The sequence below is a fragment of the Cupressus sempervirens genome, chromosome 3 (genome assembly GCF_028749045.1).
Source record: "Cupressus sempervirens isolate cs-2001-9-10 chromosome 3, ASM2874904v1, whole genome shotgun sequence".
Taxonomy (NCBI): domain Eukaryota; kingdom Viridiplantae; phylum Streptophyta; class Pinopsida; order Cupressales; family Cupressaceae; genus Cupressus; species Cupressus sempervirens.
This window is the reverse complement of record NC_143120.1, coordinates 919303089-919327269: the sequence shown is the minus strand read 5'-3', so window position 1 is coordinate 919327269 and position 24181 is coordinate 919303089. Positions and strand designations below refer to the sequence as shown.

At 49.5% G+C, this 24181-nt stretch overlaps 1 protein-coding gene and 1 long non-coding RNA gene across 2 annotated transcripts; both read right to left on the bottom strand.

Annotated features, from left to right (window-relative positions):
• Positions 1–935: 935 nt before the first annotated feature.
• On the bottom strand, positions 936–3200 carry LOC149569755 (uncharacterized). Its single transcript, XR_016362803.1, has 2 exons — positions 1334–3200; positions 936–1239 (listed from the first exon to the last, which is right to left on the bottom strand). It is a non-coding gene; the product is annotated as an uncharacterized LOC149569755 (long non-coding RNA).
• A 10813-nt stretch (positions 3201–14013) lies between these two features.
• LOC149569754 (Cytochrome C oxidase subunit II-like, transmembrane domain-containing protein) lies at positions 14014–18031 on the bottom strand. Its single transcript, XM_089822478.1, has one exon. It carries the CDS (start codon positions 15709–15711, stop codon positions 15151–15153), a length of 561 nt encoding a protein of 186 aa, XP_089678604.1. The 5' UTR covers positions 15712–18031; the 3' UTR covers positions 14014–15150.
• Positions 18032–24181: the final 6150 nt, after the last annotated feature.

Sequence of the window (24181 nt, the reverse complement as noted above, 5' to 3'; positions counted from 1 at the left end):
TGTTCCTTTTGGAAAGGCATCATTAGCCGGATCACCGGGGCACAAGGAACCCTTCCTCCTGGCCCTTCGTCCTGCCTTATAATAGTAGGGACGATCAGACGATTGACAGACCATTAATGACTCCACTCATGGCCCCCCTTCCTCCTTGAAAGGTCAGCATCAGAGGGAGGGCACCCCCACCGAGAAAAGGGTGGGCTCTCCACGGCTACCGGCAGGAACCCCACATTCCTTTTAGCACAAGGCAGGAGGTAAGCCAACCGGAACAACTTTCCCACTGGCGCTTCCTTTCTAGTTGGGGGTCGGGCCTACTATGGAACAAGGGGGCAGGAATAAAACCTACCAATAATAGAATAGTAAGGCCGCCTTAGAAGAGTAGGGCCGGCAGGAACCCCAAAAGCTAGGAACTACCAACAAACCCTAATTAACCCCAACGGATAGGCCCTTAGAATAGTATGGGCCCACAAACCCTACCCTTTTCTGACCCCCCCCACCTTTCTCTAGTTGGGTAGGGCCGGCAGGAACAACTTTCCCACCGGCTCCAAGGCACAGAGCCAGCATCGCTTCGCTTGCCAAACAAGTTGTTCTATAGGAGGTAGGGCCACCCTTCTGAATATTATTCTCGGAATGAATTGAATTGAATTGATAGCTTTTCGAATGAATAAGCCATAAAATAGTAGGGGGGGCCCTTGGCGACTTGACCTCTGCATGCATCGACCTCATTTCCTTCTCTCCCCTCTCCTGCCCGGGTGCTATAACACACGACAAGATTTCATCCCCAGTTCAACAAAGGCAACAATTCAACTATCTATATGTCCCCTCCCTTCCCTCCCTTCCCTCCCTTTTCTTTCTTTGTCCCCTCCCCTCCCTTCCCTCCCTTTTCTTTCTTTGTCCCCTCCCTAAAACAACCCTCCCTAAAACAACAAAACAAAACACCCTCCCTTTATCGTTCATTGATTTTGACTATTCGCCTATCCTTCCTCTGTAGTTCGCACTGGGCCCTCTTCACTTTTTGAGCTACGAGTCCCATCGCTGCTCAGAGGTAGGCTAGGCGAGTCAAAAACCAATGAACTTGCCTTCCCCTCATCTTAAGGTTCGGGCCTCTCTTGGGAGAGTCCCTAACCGTTAAGCCTTCAGGGAAGCTGTCCTCAAAACACCCTCCCTTTGGACGTACGTTGGGTTCCTGCCTTTTCTCTCTCTTTGTCCCCTCCCTTCCTACCTTTTCTCTCTCCTTGATCCTGCCTGCGCAGGTGGTAACATGAGGAAAGGCTGGATTAAGATTATATTGTTAGGATACGAGCCACCCGGTGTAGGGTAGTAACAAGAGGAATGGAACGAAACGGAACCCCATGTTACGTTCATAGATCAGTGTGGTATCACCTGGGTGGTTGTTTTACCCGGTTCAGGTTTGACTCCTGTATGATCGTAATAGGCATAGAGCGAACGCGACTCCTGATGATGACTAGCACAGCTTAGTCTAGGGATAGCTCTATGCCGGTCTCTCCATTTGGATATCGGTTTTCGGTGTAGCAAGTGCTGCTATACTCAGACCTGTAGTTGGTATACGGTTGATGGGACCCAGGGCTCTATCTTGGCCTATAGATAGCATATTGAGAAGCCCTGAAAGGGCTAGTTTTATGCTAGAAAAAGGCCAATGCTGGAGCCTGGGGGTACCGACACCTATACTCAGGGACTGAGGCAGTAGGTGGAAATATGGCAAACGAAGGGGCTGTGGGGAAGTTGCTTTTTGTAGGGAAGTAGCTAAAGGGGGCCCCATGGGCTCCCTATTAGCCTTTTATGCTAGCAAAAAATTATCTCCCCCGCATCAGTATAGCAACTAGTGGATTCATGTCATCCCAAGGTTGTGAAGCGGTAGAAAGACTCTCAGAACCATGTTGATCCAATAGCCTCCCCTAACTATCACCTCACGTTGGGCACACCATTGGGAACACATTGTGCACACCGTAGGGCTTCTATTGGATGATGGTTCCCGGCTCACTTGTATTCATTGTAGATGTTGCCACCTAGATTCTTTTTGTTCATCAGCTATGTCTGATATCGAAGTTGGCTTGCCAGCTATGTCTGGTATGGAAGTTGACTTGCCAACTTGATTCTCACTGAGATACACACCACACATATTTATCATTTCACTTAAGAATCAAAGCATCGATGTCCACTAATTGTGGGCCTAGTAAACTAGTAGCCTCCACTTCTGGCTCCTTTCTTCGAAAGTGGGTTGGCAGAGCTACTAGCTCGCATTAGGGAATGTACTGCCTAGAGGGCGTTACTCCTCCAGACGGGTCACAAACACAACCTTTTGTTGTTGAGTTGTATCTACTTGATACTAGCATGAGTTGTGATCCGGGCAGTTGCAAAAGCAATCATAAATGATGGATCCAGTGACTGGTTCACCTCCCCTACCATTCCCTAGTCAATCACACCCGCTGAAATGTCGACATCTCTGTCGTCCGACACTAGGATCGGACCCTTGCTGTCGCTGTGGCTCTGATTCCAAACTGTGCCGTGGGTCCCCTCTCCATTCCCGCTTTAAGGCTAACCACCATAAACCAGCCTCAGGGTAATTACGGGGCTGCAAATGTGAAGATCCTAGCTTCAAGATCTATGATGGCTGGCACAGTTCAATCGGATCCCTCCCTTGCCTTCAACAAGGTAGTTAATGGGTGGTACCCCAAGAGGTGAGTGCACCACCCAGGCCGATTTAGTCCTTACTGACGTAGAACAAGCTCACTGTGAATAACAGACCGCTTAGTTACTCAATCAAGTCAAGTCGGTTGTTCAAAGCGAGCTACTGCCCCAAGAAAGGCCCACCGGGACTTATAATCGGCGGGGCAGCTGAGTTTGGGCTTGGAATATTGAGGGCCTCCACGGACCACATTCTCTGAGCTGATAAAGAAAACTAATCAAGCATTTGGTTAATGCTTCAGCCCCTAATACTTTCTAAAGACCTGCGAATGAGTTCACTTCGCGCATTATCCCCACCCAAAGGGGCCGACCAACCATTTCTCACTTAAGAGGTTGATTGTATCATGCATTATTTATGAAGCGCCCTCACCTATATGAGTTAGATATCGCTATGCACGTTCAGGACAATGGGTCTCCCTCCCGCTCGCTGGGAGGGAGTCTCCCCCACCACACCCGATCCTTAACCTATTCGAGTAGACCGTGCATAACTGATTGTGTTCATCTCTACGTAACATGCAGCGATGGGATAACATTATCTAATTATGCATCGGGGTTTCGCATAGGGAGTCCTCCCCTATGGAGAATTACTCGGCCTATTCAATACCATCCCTCCTTTGTCGGTCTGGTATTGGGCCTCGCTAAAATACAAATTGTGTTAGATTCGGCAACTATTTTCACGTGCAACTTCATTTTGCTGTGTTACGTTAAGATATAGTTCCGGATTTATGAGTAAAAAACGGAGGGGCCCCAGTGGAAGAAAAATAGGTAGAGGTCTAGGGTGGGCCATTTCTTTGCGAGGAGGCTATTTGTGGCTTGCGCATTCCCCTACCTCTTTTTGTTCATTTCATTGCCTTTCCAACCCACCTTCCTCTTTCCTATATTTAACCCTCCTCTCTCCTATATTTAGTGTTGGTTAGGAGGGATGCCGCTTACCTCCCTTCCCTCCCTTTTCTTTCTTTGTCCCCTCCCTTCCCTGCCCCTACTATCTATAGGGCCCCAGCACGCCCTACGGGCTGCCAGTCTTGCTCACCCTGACTGCAATAATAGAATAAAGGGCGGTGCGTGTTCTCAGTAGATTCTTTTTGTGACCTGCCCCCCATTCCCAAACTAACCCTACATCTGAATGTGCGTGCAGGGGGCCCTACTCTTTTAAGTGCATTTGTCCCTAAAATTTTATGGGCTGGGCCCCCCCCCCTAGAATTTTATGGGCCCTAGCCCCCCCTAGCCATTTTATGGGCTAGCCCTCTATCATTTTATGGGCTATAATTTTATGGTATGGTTAGGTATGGGCTAGCCCTATAATTTTTTGGTAGGTTAGGTATGGGCCCCTAGCCATTTTATGGGCTAGCCCCCTAGCCCCCTAGCCCTAGCCCTAGCCCCCTAGCCCTAGCCATTTTGAGGTATGGGCTAGAATTTTATGGTATGGTATGGTTAGGTATGGGCTATAATTTTATGGTAGGTTAGGTATGGGCCCCTAGCCCTAGCCCCCTAGCCCTAGCCCTAGCCATTTTATGGTGAGGTATGGGCTATAATTTGATGGTATGGTTAGGTATGCCTATTATTTTATTGCGCGTGCCCCCTATCACCTATGATTATTGTAGGGGGGGGCTAGCCATTTTATGGTATGGTATGGTCTGGTATGGTATGGTATGGTATGGTTAGGTATGGGCTAGCCCTAGCCATTTTATGGTATGGTAGGTATGGTATGGAGATTATTGCTTCCCTATAGAATTTTAGGGTAGGGCAAGTATCAGACTATGACTCACGAGCATGAAACTCTGAACCCCGATGATGCTGCTGAAAAGGTATTGATCTGGGTATGTGGCTGGGTCTAGGTATACGCCTAGGGATGCTACTAGTAGGGATGCTGCTAGGTATAGATCTGGATCACTTCGATCGTATGGATCGATCTTTTTATCTCTGCTCGATGCAGAGAGATGGGCCAGGCCTTTTTGCTAGACAAACCAAGCCGAGAAAATTGAGCTAACCAACCCGGGGCTAACCGACCCACAATCTGTGGATTCGAAGCGAGCTATGGATCCTAACCTATGCCTTCCCGAACCACCTACACTCATCGGCTCACTCTCCTATATACGGATTAACAGAACCGGCTGGAAGGGTGTTGATGCAGAAAAGCAACCCCTACTATTATCGGTGCAGGGGGTGGGTGGGAATGATATAAAAGAGCAAAATAATGGGCCTACTATAATAGTTGTTCCGGGGGCTTGATAGTGCTGAGGGCCCCGACCGAGTCTATGGCCCCTACTATTCTCAGTGGGTGCGGCAATAATCTGCCTATAGCCTATAGCCTATAGAAACAATGGGCCCCCTTCAGATTATTTTAGGGGGCAGGGGAATAATATAATACTGCCCATTTTTGTCTAGGCGGGGGCGATCTGCCCATTACCAAGCTAGCAGGAGAGACAAAGTAAGTTGCCTAAAATTTTATGGGCGTTAAAGCATGCACCAACAGCAGAGATAGAGGCAGTTGAAGCACCACCAAAGGTATCATGGTGACCCGGCATCAGGCCCGACTAACAAAAATGCCCATGAGAATTGTAGGGCTATATCCATCGAAAGAAGCCAAAAGTGAAGGCTTTGGCAAAGGTGGCCAGATTGATAACCATAACTCCCAGCTTCCCTTCGTGTAGTTCCATATTCAGTTGTGGCGACCTACTATTCGGGTGAAAGGGGGCAGTGTTGCAGCCTATAGAATGGTAGGGGTTGCTCCCAAGCAAGAAGGTGTGGTAGCGCGGCTTCGCAGAAAATGGTATGATTCAATTCGCTGGGATCTAGTTTACCTCATGAATTCGGAACCGGAAGCAAAGATGGCAGCATCTATTACAGGTGCATATCCAGTTCCATCTCTAGAGCCATAGCCCGTTTCAGAAACAAAAGCATATAAAGATACAGTGCCTGCCCCAGCTTCCCTTCATAGGGTTCCATACCTGGGTTGCCCAGCAGTCGTCCTACAGTTCCTATAGGTCATTCCAAATCCCTACGGCCAAATCATGCATAGGCGGCAATTGCCCCCAATTGGGTGGGTTTACCTGGGCTGTGAGCTACAGGATAGGGAGAACAACTGCAGTGTTGATTGACTAATGAGCAAACCTGCCTATCTCTGTACTTTCTCCAATCAATACAAGGGCTTGTGTGACGGATATGGAAGCATCTGGTCTATACTACTCGCAGAGCAAAAGTAGGGGTAGCATCCCAACTAATGATAGCTCAGTGCATAATTGGCGGGCGGGCCCCTACTATTCTATGGGCTAAGGTAAAGATCTGGTTGTCGGGCCCTAGATTAGTATAGGCCTGGGGGAGACAGATACATTTTGAGATCGAACCGCCCTACTCTTCTAATGGGCGGTGTGGATCCAACCTCAGTTCAGATTTGCCGCCTATCTCCGGTTCTACTCGTAACAATGGAAGATATGATGCATCGGCTGTGAATGATCCTAGGCTTCTGGTACGAGCTCTTGCGCGTGCTATTGGTGTTCCATCCCCAGATTCCCTCCCCTGTACCCTAGTTTGGCTGAGCTACATGATCTTAAAGTCCAGCCTAGCAGCGTATAGGTGGCATAGGGCCTGAGGACCCGCTGAACGGGCTCCGTTCCCCAGCCGAATAGTAGGGCTCACTCCATGGCCTATAATTTTGAGGGTGGGCTTCTGCCTAGAATTTTGAGGGCCGTTTGGCCTAATCATATGGAGAGTTGAACCCTTGGTAGGGACTTAATAATCATAGCGACGAATCGTAACGAATCGAACGGCAGTCCTGAACAGACAAAAATGGGCAGATTCCCTCTTCACGCACGGGGGCCAAGGATCTGGGCCCCTAAGGGGCATGAAGGGGCCCCCTTTCAGATTATTGTAGGGGTAGGGCAACTATAGTTTAGTTGTTCCTACTATTATTCTCTTATTCCCATACCCATGCCCTATGGGCAACACCCTATTATTCCCTATATTAAATGGGCGGGCCATATATTAAATGGGGGGTTCTGCTGAGATTCTCTACGTAACATGCCCCCTGAATGCCCTACCCCCATAAAATTGTACCCATAAAATGATAGGCCATAAAATTTTAGGCTAGGGGGCGGGGCAATAATATGAAGGTGCAGGGGGCCACCCTACCTTACCTTACCTTACCTTATAATAGTAGGGGTAGGGGCCCACTGCATGTGCATTCACATGCACCATGTTACATATAGAATCTGGGGAGCGGAGCGAAGAATAATCCTTTGATTGAATCATCGCTACCCTTAGAATAGTAGGGGCCATAGGGAACTCCCCCAATGCCTGACGTTATTGTGGGGGTTCCCCTTTCAATAATAGGGCTCCCAATGCCCAGGCGGGCCGAGGTGATTGTATTGTAGCCCTGCAGGGGTGTTCTGGGGGGAATGGTAGGTGCATGGAGCTTCCATCTTATTGTAAAGGGAATCGAGAGAATGGGGCTTATAGTTTAATCAGTTGAAATGTACCGCTCATAACGGTGATATTGTAGGTTCGAGCCCTACCAAGCCCATTCCCCTGCATGCACGGGAACTCTCTCCTCATGCCATAGAAAAGTAGGGGCCCGGGTGGGTCGGCCCCAGCCTCGCATATAATTCTAATAGGCCGGGCCCTAAGGGCCTCTGCATGCATGCACCATGCTTATAAATAGTAGGGCCGCCCCTTATTAGATTATTGTGCATAGGAACGCCTTAGCCTTAGAATTATAGGGTAAGGCTAGCGGCCGGCGGGCATGTGCTAAAGCCCTATAATGGTTCTATGGCGGCCCTACAGCTCTATAGGCCGGGCGGGGCCGAGTAAGCTAGAATAAGGAAACTAGTCGTTCCGGGTTGTGGCCTTAGAATAGTAGGGGGTAGGGTGGGGCCCTACTATTCACCAAGGGGGGGCAAGATTATTGTGGGACCTTTAGAATAGTAGGGCATATTGGCTGGGGGGGTAAATGCAGGGGGAGGTTGTTCTAGACCGGGGAACCAGGCCCCTACCATTCTATGGTAGGCCCCCATCTTTATTATTGTCCCTCCCTAAAATTATATGGGCCAACATCAGCCCCGTAGGGGTTTCGATGGTGAGGTACACCCAAACCCTGGTTCCACTTTCCGTGTTGGTACCCGGTACTAGCATAGCCTGACCCTATCGACGTTGTGCTCGGAGGCCCTCTGCATTCATGCATATCCACTAGTGGTGATCCACACGATTTATGATCTCCTGCTGTCTCTCCATCATCACAGGGTTCATCGGAACTCCACTCGCCGCCCTACCGGCGGTGAAGCATGGCTCTCTCAATCTCCCTACCTGTGGGCTATGCCTATCGACCCGGAAGATATGCTGGGCTAGGTGCTGCTACCCCTACTCATGCTGCCCATAGAATAGTAGGGCCCGATATCGAAATGAAAGGAATGCTTAGATGTTCATGCTACTCATGCCTCTGCATGCTCAAGTAATAGAATCAATTGGTTCTGTATCGACTGAAACAGCTACCCCTGATCCCGGATCAACTACCTATACTTGGGGGTAATCAATCAACCAGCGGGAAGAGGTGCATGCAAAAGCACGCACGGATCGAGGTGGTAGTGAAGTCGCTATTGGGCCAAATCTCGCAAATAATATAGCCCACACCTTTCAAGGCTAGAAACTAAGCACGTGCATAAACAATTGACCCTTCCCCACTACAGGTTGGGGCGAGAGGGGGATAAGATTCACTCCCACCCCACTACCCCCCCCCCCCTATTCTAGCCCCGTGCAGGCCCCCCCTTTAGATTATTGTAGGGCCCCCATAGAATTGTAGGGCTGCCCATCTAATAGTAGGGGCAGAGGGTAATGGCGATCTGCAAAGGAACAACTATAGTAGCCATAGAATTGTAGGGCCCCCATAGAATTGTAGGGCACCCTTCATCTGCACCGCCCCTACCCTTTATATAGTGAGTAGGGCCGGTTAATAATAGTTGGGACCTTTAGAAGTAGGGGCCTCTTTGCATCATCACGCACCAGATTATTACATGACACGTCACCATCAAATTTTAGGCAGTTTCGTAGGATCGGATCCCCTTACCCCCCCAATCCCCCCAATCAATAAGTTGTTGCCCGGCAGATCTCTTTTAGTTCGATGACCATGAGTAACCAGTGAGTAGTTCTTGGGTCGATCCGGGCATGGCAGGATCAAATTGCCGAGAGGCATCCATACGTAACATGGGTTGTTTTCCGGTGCAGAGCCCCTACCATTCTATAGGCCTGCAGGGTGGGTGGCCCGGTTTATATTATTGTAGATTTCTCTGCCGCCAAGATAGATAGCGCGGCATACTGATGAAAATACGAGCTATAGGTCATAGGGAGCTGTTGCGGGCCGTTGATGACCGGGAACCAGCCGCCCCACATTATAGGCGGTGACCCCACATTATAGGCGGGAATCGAGATGCCTGCCCTATTATTCTCTTATTCCCCTACTATTCTATGGGTAGCGGCCTCCTGCCTGACACTCTCTACATTTTGACTGAGCATCGACCTGTGCTTTCCACGAAGATAGGAAGAAAACCCCTATCTCTCTGATAGAATCCCTTCCCTGGTAGCCTCGGTGCCGATCCGCAAACAATGGAAGGGAGAGGGTTACTTGGAGAGAGGGGGGAGGGTTGGAAGTTAAGTCAAATCCATCCATCCGCTCAGAATCAATCCGCGTCCCCATAGAATAGTAGGGTCATTGTTTCCCATAGAATAGTAGGGCCAGCCCGCCAGTAGGGCATCCCTTTGCATCAACAAGCTTCTAGATAGACTTCCACCTAATCAATACAAGCAAGAAACTCCCCCCCAATCATGAGACTGAACGACCCCACCTCGAAAGCACCTATAAGAATCCATGATACTTAATGCAGAACCCCAAACAATATGCACTTAGATGATCCTGCTGCCCCATGACCTAAACCTTTTAACGACCAACCAGCTACTGAACACTTTAGATTCTCAGGGATTGCTATGGTATGTTCTACTCGGTAAGGGATTTTACCATCTACTGATAGGATTATTCCACTTGGGTTTGGATCGCATGGGGCTCAGTCTGATCGAGTAGTTACACCTAGCAACCTATAGGGACTTCGCCATCCATAGGAACTTTGTGAGAGCTATAATCTAAATGGCACATAACCCTGTCTAAAGATTGATGCTGCTGATGCACCGTGCATGCATCCTTTCCCAATGTTGCTTTATCATATGTTGCTGGTGGTTAATGGGTCTAACAGTGGGCGGATCTGGCACAAGGTCTAAAGGCTCTGTGCCGAGCACTCTATATCAATCTAGAAAGCAATCCGCCTATACCACCTCTTCTTATGGATGTAGCACGGTGCGACCAACCGTGCACTACAGGCTCTGTTGGCTAACCATTTGCGACTATAGATATAGTAGGTTCGAAGAATCACTTCATTTGAACATTGATAGATGTCGGCCCTACTCTTTTTTAAGGCACTGATTGGAACACATGCATCAGATGATGGAACCCCTACTATTATAAAGGGCTAAAAGTAGCCTACTATTCTATGGGGTGGGGAAAATGCGCCCTACTGGGCGCCCGTAGGGTAACTTGTTGGAACACTTGCAGATGCTAGTGGCCCTACTATTCTATGGGGCTACCGAAGAGGAATAAGGTCTATCTATTTGCATGAACAATAATAGTTGAACTGGCGGCTAAGATGCCATCCAGCTCGGATGCTTTAAATGCGGCCTCTTTCTCTGCTCCTGATACTATTTAAATTGATGTCTCTACCTGATAGTTTTGCTGGGCCCTTTACTATATAGGGCTCTGGAACTACGTATTGATCTGCTCCTGCTACATCTTGAACAACCATCTATGCTACTGTTGGTAGTCAACTTGCGTGGAGGATTTTTAGAAGGGAAGGTTTCTATGCATGCAGAGGTCATAAATTGCATCTGAGTCGGGCTCCCACAACATCTTGATATTCATAGACTAGCTTGGTGAGATAGATCCAATTCACACCACCGAATGGAACCACCTTGTTACCCTGACCGATTTATGAACTTAGTACTGGCCCAGCCACAAACCACATGATCAGACATGAGCAGGGACAGGTAATCACTCACATCAGTACTTCACTAGGGAAACTAACTCATTCTCAAACACAAGGGACACGAACTCATTCTCCTTACTAAGCCTACTCACTCTGCATACGAACTCACAACCTTAACGAACTTACTAATTCTATTCAGAGACAAGGAACAAGGATCATTCAATAATTTGATCAAAGAATCAAATCATTTTATCATTCCTTAATTAAGAGACAAAGCTTTACTATCACTTACCATAGATTCCATTTTACTCACAGGGTCCTACTATTCTAAGGGCATTAGATTTCAATCAGGAACACCTCTGCTTATGCATGCAGAAACCCCGTTTCGGGCCCGCTCATACCTAAAAAGGGCTCTCTTAATAATCCAAAGCAGGAGGGAGTTTCAACCCATCACTGGGAATAAATGTTCTACCCTATATTGAGTGGGCATTGCGCTTTTCTATCTGTCTTTTTCGCCCAAGGCGACCAGGGCCATGTCTGCAGACCCACCTATTCCATCTGGGATCAATGGGAGGGAGCATGCTTTCCTATAATGCTATAAACTCATGTTGGCTGCATCCGCACTGACCAATATAACCATTCTTCATCCCATCCATGCCAATCAACCAACCTTCATATGCAAATTGATGAGGCCACCTCGGTCAACCTTTAGGACTGCGAAACCGGCTGTTCATGTGAAGATAGGCATGAGCGACAATAAAGCAAAACCCCGCCCCGGTTAGAGCCCTAAACAACTCCCTATATATCTTAGTTCTCAGGCCTCTGTATGTAGGTTATGCCTTGGGAGCTGCCCTGCCCATAGCCCATAGATTTTTTTATAAGGGGCCTCTGCTCTGCGGCACCTTCTATTATGATGCACCGGTCATAATTTGATCGCTGACAGCAGGGTGAGAAGGGATCAGATCAAAGGCGCATAGGAAGTTGAGTGGGGAATCGACGAAGTGATAGCCTGCCCTTCTCGGTCAGCTTACTGTGGTTAGATGTTCATCGGTGAGATAAGAGCAATGCTCCCTTCTCTCCTGCTACCTTAGTGAACCAAGAGTAGCACCGACCATAGACTTATTCTAACTATGGATCTCGAACTGCGACTAAAAATGGGACTAATGACCCTGCTCTTGGAACTTGGTAACCTGCCTATATTTAGTTAGCTCTCAATCTGGAACCGCCTCTCAATCTGTCTCTGTGCCCGGATCCGCTGCAGACCCATAGCCCTACTATTCTAAGGGAGGGGCAACGAGTTGGCTATCAGTGGACCCATATATCCATATCATATATCCATATATAAAAAAGCGATAATGCATGCACAGGCGAGACCCTATCGTTTCATCTTTTGCGGGGTAGCGATCAACCGGCACTAGATCCAGATCTAAAACAACTACTTAAGCTTGTGCCTCTGGTGCTTGTCTGCTGCTGGTGGATCGATAAACCAAACGGAATGAACCTTTCCAACCGATGCATCCCCTACCATTTTATAGGCGGCCCTACGATAATATACCTCCCGCCTGACGGGCGGGGCCAAGCGAGCCCCCTAGGGCCTCTGCACGCACCGGCCTGCCGGGCGGGGCCAAGCGCCCTACCATTCTATAGGCTACCAGGCGGCTGGCCCATAGGGCCTTGTAGAGTGCAATCTACACCTTAGCCTGCAGAGTGTGACCTATACTTGTTGTCTCTCTACGCGTGCACCCATCCAACGTGCTATCCTACCCAAACACCATCCGCACTATGCCCCAACCTATGCTTATTCCGATGCCCCTACCTATGCCCCACCTTCTCTTCTCATGATGCGGGTAACCCCTATGTAGGTACACATATAGGTACACTGGCCTCCTCCGCTCTCCTCTACGGGAGATCATCCTTCCTTTGATTACAATGCACTGGTGTGGTGCATCATCTCCTATACGAGTATCCCATGATTGTGATCGTTCGGTAAGCTACCTCTGTGCGGTCAGTCCTAACCCCACCCCTACCGGTGCTATTGGTTAGGGGCTGGTGCCACGCTGCCTTGTTTCGTCTCTGTGCATCAAGTGTCGGCCCGGTCCGATAAACCCCGTAGGGCACTGCCTTTCATAATAACTCCACTTATTTAAGTACGGTCCGAGCCCGCTGTCTGGGTAGGTCACTCCTTAGCGCTTGGGCTTCTAGTATAAGCTTATCCCTTGGTACGGTGCATCATAACCCCATTCTATCTAGTGCTCCCTACTATTTGCCAGGGCCCCTACTATTGAACAGGGAAGGGGCCCCTTTCAATAGTAGGGGTAGGGCCCCCCTTTCATATTATTCGATCAGATTCTATACGTAACATGCCGATTATTGATAGTTCCCCTGGCGAATAGTAGGCACCCACCCTGCATTGGCCTATCTTTATAATGGGGGCCCCTCGAGTTATAACGATTTAATAGAGCAGAGCGTAAGCGCGGCTCTTTCACCACCTCTTCCCAACTATTCTTGGATGCAAGGATCTCGAAGAGCTCTTCCATTCGGGATAAAAGTTGAGGTTTTCCATGACTATGCTCGAAGTCCAATTCTCCCGGGTTCTCAATGAGCCCTCGAAGCAAGGACCAACTGAGTACTAAGGTCCCCTTGAAAACGTAACTAACAATAGTTTCCCATGCTTTATGAAAGGAGACATTTAGTGAGGCCCCTACAAACTTTGAAAATGCATCCCGCAAGAGCCTTGCTGCATTATAACGCGTTGCCGTGGAGTTGAGAATTCCCACATGGAAATGGGCCCCCCCGTCGCGATGCGGTTCATCGCTGATGATGATCTGCTGACATTCGAACATTTCCACCACTCGATTGACTATCTCACGAGGAGTTACTTTTGCTCGATCCCCCTTCTCCCTATGAGAAAGCATGAGTAGAATTCGGGGGCGCATATTGCCATGCCCGATCCGTTGGGTGGAGTACCCACGAATCTTAAGTTTATAGTAGCTTGTACGATTTTTGTGAATGAGAAATACAAGTTCGGAATGCCGAATCAACTTATCTGCAGACAATGGATTACACGGAGTGAGAATGAGCATGTTGTTTACTTCTTAATATCGTATCTTCTAAAGGCAAGAATGTGGAGACACCAATAGCTATCAGCCCCCGGGCCCAATAATCGATGCAAACCACCCATCTGCACTGGCGGGCGCGCCCTATTATTAGATCCCACTATTTGCCAGGGCCCTACTATTCTAATGGGCATTCTGATGGGAAAGAAACAATAGGGCTCTATCGCATATCGCAACGACCGTCCTACGGTGGAGTATAAGCGCTGGTCCCCCTCGGCCTCCTAACAACGTCGACACGGCCGGCAGAGGGCCCCTATATATATATGGTGCTCTCTCCCGCCCTGCATAGGGTGCGACTATGACTATAGAGAGTCGCCCCCTCCGGCTCGACCCAACCTTAGCCCCCCCGCTATAGTGCCGGGTAGAACCCCTACTATCAGAAAGGCTACCAGGGGTGGGGGGGGGGGGGTCGAGGGCCTTTCTTATATTATTCTCGGCCCCCTGCATCAACAAGTTGCCCCCCCCTCTCTACCCGACACTATAGTGGGGGGGGTAGTGCTGGTGCATGCAGGGGGCCTGTAGGGGGATGGGGCGGGTGATTATCACCCCCATAGTTTGGATAGGTGGGCGAGTGGTTCGAACTATAGTGCCGGTGCAAGGGGCCCTATAAATAGTAGGGCCCTTGGTCTCGGTTGCTTATGCCCTACCGTGGGACCTCCGTCTGCACCCGGATAGGGAGCCAATCAACGGCCTCCCGCCGCAGCGATCCCCCATTCCGATGCAAAGGTTCAGGCCAGCCCGTTAGGTCTAAAGTTGTATGCCACTGCCAGTGAAGCGTGGTGCCGATAGATTCACCACTCCAGCGTCGCGATCGGAAATTGCGGGCTGGGCATCGAAACTCCAACGACAAGGAACCATAGGCTCGCTCGGTCGGGGAAGGCCGCCCTTTCTCGCGACAGCGGACTAACGGGAGCGATAAGGACTACAGTAAGCGATGAGTGAATGCCCATTTTTTTATAGGCCCCCTAGATTAGAATGGGCAGTTCATGGGCGAACAGAATGGCGGCCTTTACTTTAGGCACCCCCTGCATATCCACCCCCCCCCACTATAGTGTCGGGCCCTATAGATAGTAGGGAAGGGGCGGGGCCCCTATACAAACTCTCCACCCTTTCTAGAGTGTAGTGGGGCCCCATTCTAGAGTAGGCCCCCCCTGGCACGCCTTATTTGTATACCGGGTTGAACACACCACACTGGGCGCGTAGGAATCAGGGACCCTCGGCCTCCTAGCTATAGCTACCCCACCCCCCCTTTATATAGTTGTAGGGGTAGGGGGCGGTCCTTAGCCTTTCCGGTCTAACTCAATCCCCTTTTTGGCATGCTACGATCCCTTGAGTCTCTCGACGTCGGAGAATGGGGGATTATCCCCCTTCGGTAAGCCAGATGGCCATATTGCAGAGTGCATTGCACTTCCCCCTGCATCGTTAAGGGGCGCACTCTGATACCGTTGATGTCCGATAGCTTTGATAGTAACGGCTGGACTGACCACGACCTCGTCCATCGAGTATAACGGAACAAATGATGGTATAGCGATGAACATCGGGATAATACTAGGAAGTATGGTCCGAATAATCTCTATAAGCGTTCCGTGAACAATCCTTTGCGGGATCGGATTTCTTCTATAGTGAAAATGCCATAAAGCGCGAACCAACATCCGTGATACGAGAACCAAAATCAGAATTGGGAAGAATAAGATATCATGATGTGAGTCAATGATTCCTTGCATCACAGGTGTTGCCACGTCTTGAGATCCTAATTGCCATGGTTCCGCAACATCACAAGGAGCGATTGTGAGGACCTTTAGGTACTCGAAATTGAGGAATAGCCATTTATCCGAAATCATTTCCTTATTCCGCTGTTCTCTCCGATCCTTTGCTCCCATCCCGAAGGCAAGAGACTCCCCGCCTAATTCTTCTCATATCAGGAATTGACCCCCGCCCATCCAACCATCCCAATCAATGCGCACTATAGAAGAGAAGGGCTGGTCTGCATGCAGAGTTGCTCCTTTCCCAGTCCTATGACCTATAACTCGCCCCCCCCACCCCCCTACTATAGTTGGCGTTGGCCCTACTATTTTAAGTAAGGGGTCTAGTTGAGTGCCGGGCCCTACAACATATTTGAGGGTGCGTGCAGTGTAAGGGCCCTATAGGCAATTCTCTATGTAACATGCCCAACTATAGCAACTAATCTCCTCTGCATGAACCGGAGGGGGCCGAATCAACGTTCAGCCTCCCACCTGCCATAGAATAGTAGGGTCCATGCGACGTATAGAAGAGATAAAGGCCCTACCCCTACTATTCTAAGATGCCAAGCCAGGCCCTTACCATTCGGTTAGGCCCCTACTATTTTATGGACGCCAATCTTCCTCTGCACGCACCACCGTGCACGTACCCTCAAATATGTTGTAGGCACCCAACTATAGTTCCGGATAGAGAAGACTTGACCGGAGCCTATAGAATGGTAGGAGGGCGTCGCCCATGGCGAATAGTAGGGCCTCCCTAACTATCTTGCCCCATCCTTGAGAGCCCCTATGGCCAAACCGAGACCTTCTTTACTCAACTACTATCCTTCTGGCCAATCCGGGCCAATGCTGTTACCAGATAGACACGAACTTTCATTCTTTGAACCAGCAGGAATCGCCCCCAGAATTTTATGGCACACTCCTGGGCCTCGAGCCTCCATCCCACGGTGCTTGCTGAAACACCACATGCCCATAGCCCATAGCCCGACACAATAGTAGGGGGTATGCATGTGAATGCACATGCAGGGGCAGATTATTGCCTTCTCTTTGATCACTGATCTCGCCATAGATGGTGGTGGAAGGCAAGGTTCAACCTCCCTTTAAAGTCTTCTTTGATCCATATAGTAGGGGCCCATTAGAATTGTAGGGGGCCAAACACACCAATACATACCTTCCCTACCCAACCTACCTACCCGAGGGAGGCAGGTTCAACTATCAATCAGTTTCCCTACCATGGCACTAGGCCCTACCATGGCAATAGGCAAGTGCCCAGATTATTGAAGGATTGTTCGCATCCTGCTGCCGGGTGGCCCCTAAACAGATTATTGTACCAACACGATTATTGGGTGGGCATGTTACGTATAGAATGGAGATGCGGGCTGGGCCCCTAAAAATTCCCCCTAAACAGATTATTGCCGGTGAATGCATGCAGAGGGCCCCTACGTTTCTATAAGGGCCCCTACGTTTCTATAAAGGGAAGAATAATATAATAGAGGGCGGTGCATGCAGAGGTAGATTATTGGGCGGGCTAATCTACCTCCCCTTTATTTACCCCCTCTAGAATAAGTTGTAGGGGCCATAGAATAGTAGGGGAATCATTTCATAATAGGGCCACCCACCCCCATAATTGCCCCATCAATCGATCCATACATAGAATAGTAGGGCCTTGTGAGGTCAAGTAATGAGTGGAATCGGGTAGGAACGCCCCTATGCACAATTCTATGGCCCTAAGGCTCCCGCACTCGACAATGGATGGGGTGAAACTTGACAACCAGAGTTCCCCACCCACATCGAACTCGATTTCTTCCTGAGCATCCGGTGGTATTTCTATAAGCGTGCATATCCCGGAGCCCTAAGTGAGAATAGGTCTGCGTGCGCTCCCATTTCGACACACACATTTGAAATGAGAAGCTCATTCTGCACGCACATCGAAGATGATGCGTGTGCATGCAGAGTGACAGCTTGTCGAGTGGGTAGCTCGGCGTGGCCAGGAGTTAGTATAATGAACTCTGCATGCATCAGGCTGGTGGAACACATGAGTATTCAAGTCGATTCAATACGCAGGTAGCTAGGAGCTCCTGGAGCTTCTCATTTGTTGTGCACAAGCATGGGGCAGCAAGAGGCGCTAGGCGGATGGATGTCATATACGTCTCAACAATTCCTAAAGGGATGTATGCTCGGGGAAGGAATCAAAAGAGATAGATGGCCTACCCAACCATCTACCCCACTCCATAAGGGCGGTGGATCCACATGTAGCGATTGAGCACTGGGACACTGCCCTAGGCCGATCGGAACTGACGCACTTAGCATTGCCCCATATAATTTGAGCCTATAAAATGGTAGGGCTCCGCCGTATGATTCCATGACCTACGAAAGGGATACAATATAAGGAGGGGGGGGCCCAGCATCTATATCAGAATCCCCTTATCGTTGTGCATGCAAAGGAATCTTGAGAGCCGAGTGGGGGCTCGGCCTCTAACTATCTACTTCACCACACTCGGTTGAATCTTATCCCCGCGCCGCATCTTTCGCATATATAGTTGGCACTTAACCGAACATGACTGCCCCTACCAAACAACTATAGTGGGGGGCCCCCACCCAACAACCCAACCCCATAGAGGCTGTTCACCGCCAAACACAGATGGCTTGGCTAGAGCCGTGCAGTTCCGGGAATTCAACTATAGTAGGGCATGAGGCGGGCTGAGCTCGAGATTCTATACGTAACATTCATCCCCTACTATCTAGAGTTGGGTGGGATGAGATGCTACTCGCCACTAGAGTTGGGAGGATAACTATATATAGCCCCCCCACCCAACCATCATCCCAACCCCGTAGGGCTCCCAGCCCCTATAGTATAGTTCTGCACCGGGTGGGGGGGGAATGGGGTGGGGGTGGGGCATGAATGTTACGTCTAGAATTGCCCAAGAACCAACTAACTAACCAACTAACTAACTGACTGACTGACTACAATGGTCCCTGCCGCCTCTTCCTCTTGCCAATGACTATCCACCCCTTTTACCCCCCCTATCCCCCCCCGTAGGTCTAGTTGCCCATGGCGAATAGTAGGGGGGGCCTTAGAATAGTAGGGGCTTACACCCTTTAGTTTCCCTCCAACTATCGGGGTCCCCATATATTGAGTTGAGTTTTGTTGCGGCCCTTACTATTCATGGGCATGTGGATGATAGTTGGGTGGGAGGCTATAGTTGCCCAGTAGGAATCGCAGATTTTCGGATGCGGAAGGGAGAGGCCGGCCGCGGATGGATGATTCGATCTTCTACTGAAGTGTCGAGCCGGGAACTCAAATGGTTGGGAGATCTGCCTATCTGAACGAATCCTCTATGGCTAACTAATCGATCGTGGGCGCCCGGAAGAATCGGACTATTGATCGAATCCATTCGGAGAAGAGGGACAGAAAGAGAAGAAGCAGCCGATCCCACCCCAACTAAATAATAGATGCAGATGCAGGGGCCCGGTATTGAACACTCTGCAGACTAATCAATCAGTAAGTGAACCGATCTCCTTTTTAGCCCTTCCTTTCCCTCCGATGCCAGCCATGCCGGTGATGAACCGCTATCACAAACTATTGATGGAATGCCGCCGGGGTGGGGGGGGGAGGAGAGGTGGAGCCGGGTGAACCACTCATTCCTCTGATCCATCCCCACCTCTATATTCACCAGCTGATGCAAACCTTCCCGCTGCTCCAGCATGGGACGGCCCTTGCACCGCGTTTCCCATCCCACCCATATCTCCTGCCTTAGAAGCTGATGAGGGCCTACAATTTCTATAGGGAGTGCTCATTCCCCGCTGATTCAGAAGCGCCATAAAATTATAGGGGCCAGAACCGATCGGTGAGTCATCCCTCCCCGATCCAGCAGTAGAAGAAACTGATTCCCTCGCGTCAGAACGATACACTAGCTGATGTCGTACCGAGGTCGGGTGGGAGTAAGAAGGTGGGAACTCCAACGATCCGGAAGAAGTTTGATCTATAGGGCGAGCATGCTTCCGGCACATGGAAGTCAACTCCATACAACTCTAATCCAACCGGCCCATTAGAATTGTAGGGGCCTACCTCCCAATAGTTGGAGCCGGCTCCGAAGAACTAACTGGTGCCCCATAGTAGTTCCCACCTCAACAACTATAGCTTACCCGTTGCCTCTAATGGATGGAGGGGAAGGCCCTCCCAGCAGAGAGAGAATCTTATTTCCATCCTCCTGGCCATCCAGAGAACAAGGATGTAAGCTCGTCGCCGGGTGGGGCTATAAAATAGTAGGGAATTTCTAATCACCCTCTGTTCTCTCATTAGTCCCTACCTCCTACTGCAGCAGGGTGAGATGGCCTAACTTCCGACTAGCTTCCCAGATAGATTGATTTGATTGGCTGTCCTTAGATGGCAAGTTCTTTCTCTGGATGGATGAGAGGGAAGGTAGGTATACTTTAAGAAGTTTAAGTTAACAAATTGATTTCTATCCGGAAGGCTATAGACGTCACATGGCCACCGCCCCATCCATTCTTAACTAACTTGATATGGCAACTCGTGGGTGTGCAGAGGAAGGAACCTTGGCTAACATTCTGGTAGGCTACAATTGGATGGATAGATAGATCGAAGGAAGGTGCCTGCCCTACTATTAGATTATTCCCTACGTTTCTATAAGGGCCCCTACGTTTCTATAAGGGATTTCTGGATGGCCGGTAGATGAATTGTCCAGCATATTCATCTAGGCTAGGTTCATTCGATTATGAATCCTATAGCCCTGATGAACCGGTGGCCCCTATTATGGCGATTATTGTAGAGTTACTATCCACCCGACAGAACCCCCCGACGTGTAACGGTTGAAACATTGGATTGAACTTAAATGACGGCCCTATTATAGAACTATAGAGTAAAGGGCAACCGGACCGTGGGCCAGCCTGCCTGAACCCCCAGGCAAGTAAAGTTTCTCGATAGCCGGCAATAAAGTTAGGCTATCTGGTGCAGTGGGACTCTTCATCTAGCTATGGAGGGGTCTTCAGACGACTACCTGCCGTATCGAAACAGGGAGTAGACTACCAGATATTGGGAGGCCCGATGTTGCCCGGTTGATGAATAGATGGGCCTATCTCCAGCTAGCGGGCCCTATCATTTTATGGGCCACTGTTCATGATCCCAATTCTTCCACTATTCACGATCCGAATAACAAATATAAGGTGACAGAGAGGCAAGCGAGAACCGGACCATCCTCAATACTGAGCTAAATTCCTTTATGGGGAGGAATCATAGGGAAGGCTTTATCTCCCATATGGCTATCTGGTAGAGCTAGATGCCGTTGGAGAATTCAAACAACCTCCTACTATTTTCGCAACTAGAATAGTTCCATCCTTCTTAGTTGGTAATGGGAGGGAGGAGGAGTTAGCCGAGGGAGGCCCCTATGGCGAGAAAGGGAGTTATAGCCGAGAATACAGACAAGATTGATTCTGGGTACCTGGGTCCTCCGGTCTACTCAGTTTTGGATGGCCCCCTACGAGCCATATACCTCCCGCCCACCCAACAATAATATTCGGTAGGGGCAACTAGTTCCAATGAGACAAGAAAGAAACAAAATGTTCTAGAATGGGAGCTAGATGCCTGCCGTTGGAATCGGTTTTTTCCCCTACTATCTATAAGGGCGGGCCCTATAGGGCAGTAGGATTGCCTTATAGATAGTAGGGCTATTGGCGAGCCCTACTTTCATTTATGGGCTAAAGCAGGTCCCTACTATTTGCCAAGGGCAAGCCCTACAATAATATACCCCAAACAGATTCTCTACAGGGGAATGGGCAACCGGTGGTGTTCATCGGGGCTCCCTTCCTCCATCCCACCCATCCAACCATATTCTATACTACCCGAAAACGGTAGAGTGAACGCGACTCCAACATCTCCCTGACGGCGAAGTTAGTAACACCTAACAGATCGGTCGGTAGGTCGCCCGGAAAGAGAAGTTGGGCAGCAGCCTCGAAAGGCCTTAATGAATGGACTATAGTGACTGATTCGATCGATGAGGTATCTCGAGCCCCCCAACTAGAATTGCTTCTTCTAGCAGGGGCTATAGTTGCGGATTCGATTCACACATCCTTAGAACAGTAGGGCACAGATTAATGGAAGAGGTATCTCTGCATGCAGAGTTGTGGTGGCTTATTCTAGCAGGAAACTATGCCCCCCACCCCCAGTGCAGTTGGGTGGGGATTATAGCTAGTAGTTATCTACCGACTAGCCAGCTAGAATGGTAGGGGGGCAGCAGGGTGGCCCCCCCGCCCCCCCCAACCCCCCAATCAAGTTGCCTTTTGCCATAGTAGGGGAGGCGGTTCCCGGGAATCTTAGTTGGGTTGGGTGGGCCCCTACTATTCTATGGCCAGAAAAGGGCATTCACTAATTAATAATAACTCTAGTTGGTGGGAGAGTTGGGTGGGAGGCAACTAATTGGAGCGAGGGCCTATAGTTGATAAGGCTTGAATGGAGTGCCCGCTGAGCCGTTTTGTAACGTTGTTCCTCGGCCCAGTAGGGCGATTAATTGTTGTTTAGTTCCGGCCGTTGTTAGAACTATATCCGGGCAACTTGAGTCAACTATCTCTTCCCATAATCGAGAGAAAAGAGGGTTGAGTTCGGCCGGCATAATTTGAGGGGGCCTGAGAATAGTGCAGGAGAGATTAGATTCTATACGTAACATTCATGCCGGATAGCCGGGTTTGGTGGGATGCCCTACCTCTCCTCCCGGTTGGGATGAGATGGCTCGCCACTAGAGTCAGTAGTGATTCCGATGCCCGGATCTATCTATCTCGCCACCCATAGAATTGTAGGGGCCATGTTACCCCCACATTATAGGATGGAATCTGCCTTGAGTTGATAACCTCTATCGATGCTGGTTAGATAGGAATAGTAATTAGTTAGAAGGGTAGGTTGTTATGCAGGTTCAAACTGTATCTGATTCATCCTTCCCTGCTTCCATCCATGCTGAAATCCTTACTTAAGGGGGGCTTGTTTGGTAACTCTTGGTAAAAAGGCCTTCGCCCCCCGCGCTCTGCTATTGTTAGGCCCCTAAAATGATATGGGCGATTGCCCTATTATTCTATTATTATGTTCCGTTCAAACATCCCATAGCCCATAGCCTATAGAATGGTAGGGAAGGGAAGGGCATTATCCGAGAATCGAACCCTAACTCCCGGGAGGTAACCACACTAATCTATGAATGTAATACCCCACCCCTTCCTTCCATCGATCAATCCATCTCTGCTTCCATCTCTCCTTCCGATCTATTGATCCTTCCCATCTTAATTTGAACTAATCTATCGATCCTTCCCATCTTAATTTGAACCCTTCCCGTAACCTGAACGCCCCTACCCCTACTATTTTGAAGGGCGATTATTGCAGATTACGGCCTATAGATAGTAGGGCGGAATCCTGAACGCCCCTACCCCTACTATTTTGAAGGGCGATTATTGCAGATGAGGGCCTATAGATAGTAGGGCCTTAGAAATAGTAGGGCTCACCTTCACCCTACTATTCCCTTTACCTTTAAAATAGTAGGGGTAGGGCCACCCCATTATTTCTATAGGCCCATAAAATGGCTAGGGGGCCCTGAGAATTGTAGGGCCTGAATACGGTAAGGGAAAGGCCCCTAAATAGATTATTGAGGTTTCAATTATCCACTATTTTTCGTGGCACAACCTTCTACGCTGCTTCCAAGCCTCTCGCCATAGTAGGGGGTATGCATGCAGGGGCCCGGGCGGGGCGAACCTTAGCCCCCCCCACCCATGTTACGTAGATATTGCTTCACGTCCTACCCCTGCCGGGGCACCCCATCTTGTTCGGTCGCCTTACCTTAAAATAGTAGGGGTATGCATGGGTGGGAGATGTTCACATTCGATCACATTCTTTGCCGCCATATAATTGTAGGGGCGCCCCTTCTGCCCCATATAAAGTAGTGAGTGAGCATGTTACGTATAGAAGATCGCCGCCCCTGCTTTCATCTGCATGCATCAATAATAGAATAAAGGGCGGTGCATGCCATGCATGCAGATGCAGGGCCCCTAATCTTTTCAATAAGGATGGGATGGCCCTGGCAAATAGTAGGGGGACCCCCACATTATAGGTAGGAATCTGCCCCCGGCACGGCATGCAGACACTCGACTGTAAGGCAATAGAACCCCCCATTCTAGTTATAGTAGGGAATAATCTGTTGCCGGGGCCCTTACTATTCTCAGGGTAGGGGCCCTACCTTTGCCATTAATCAGTTCATTAAAAGGCCCGCCCCCCCAGCCGCCCTACGAGCAGCTTGCAATCTAAAATAGTTCTATGCAGGCCCCTACAATTTTCTAGGCCCAATAATCTGTTTAGGGGGCAATAATCTGGGCCCATAGAATTGTAGGGTAGGGTAGGGGCCTTAGAATAGTAGGGGTCGATCAGATCGACCGTTCCATCTTCCATCCAATAAGACAAATAAAATGAGTTGTGTGTTATACCTATGACTGATGTACCTGTGACTTATCATTGAGGGCCTTAGAATAGTAGGGGTGCTAGTCGGTCTCAAGTAGTTCTAGGCGGGTTAAGGTCCCAAGTAGTCCTTTCGATGCAGAGAGGGTGTGGGAAGATCTTATTATT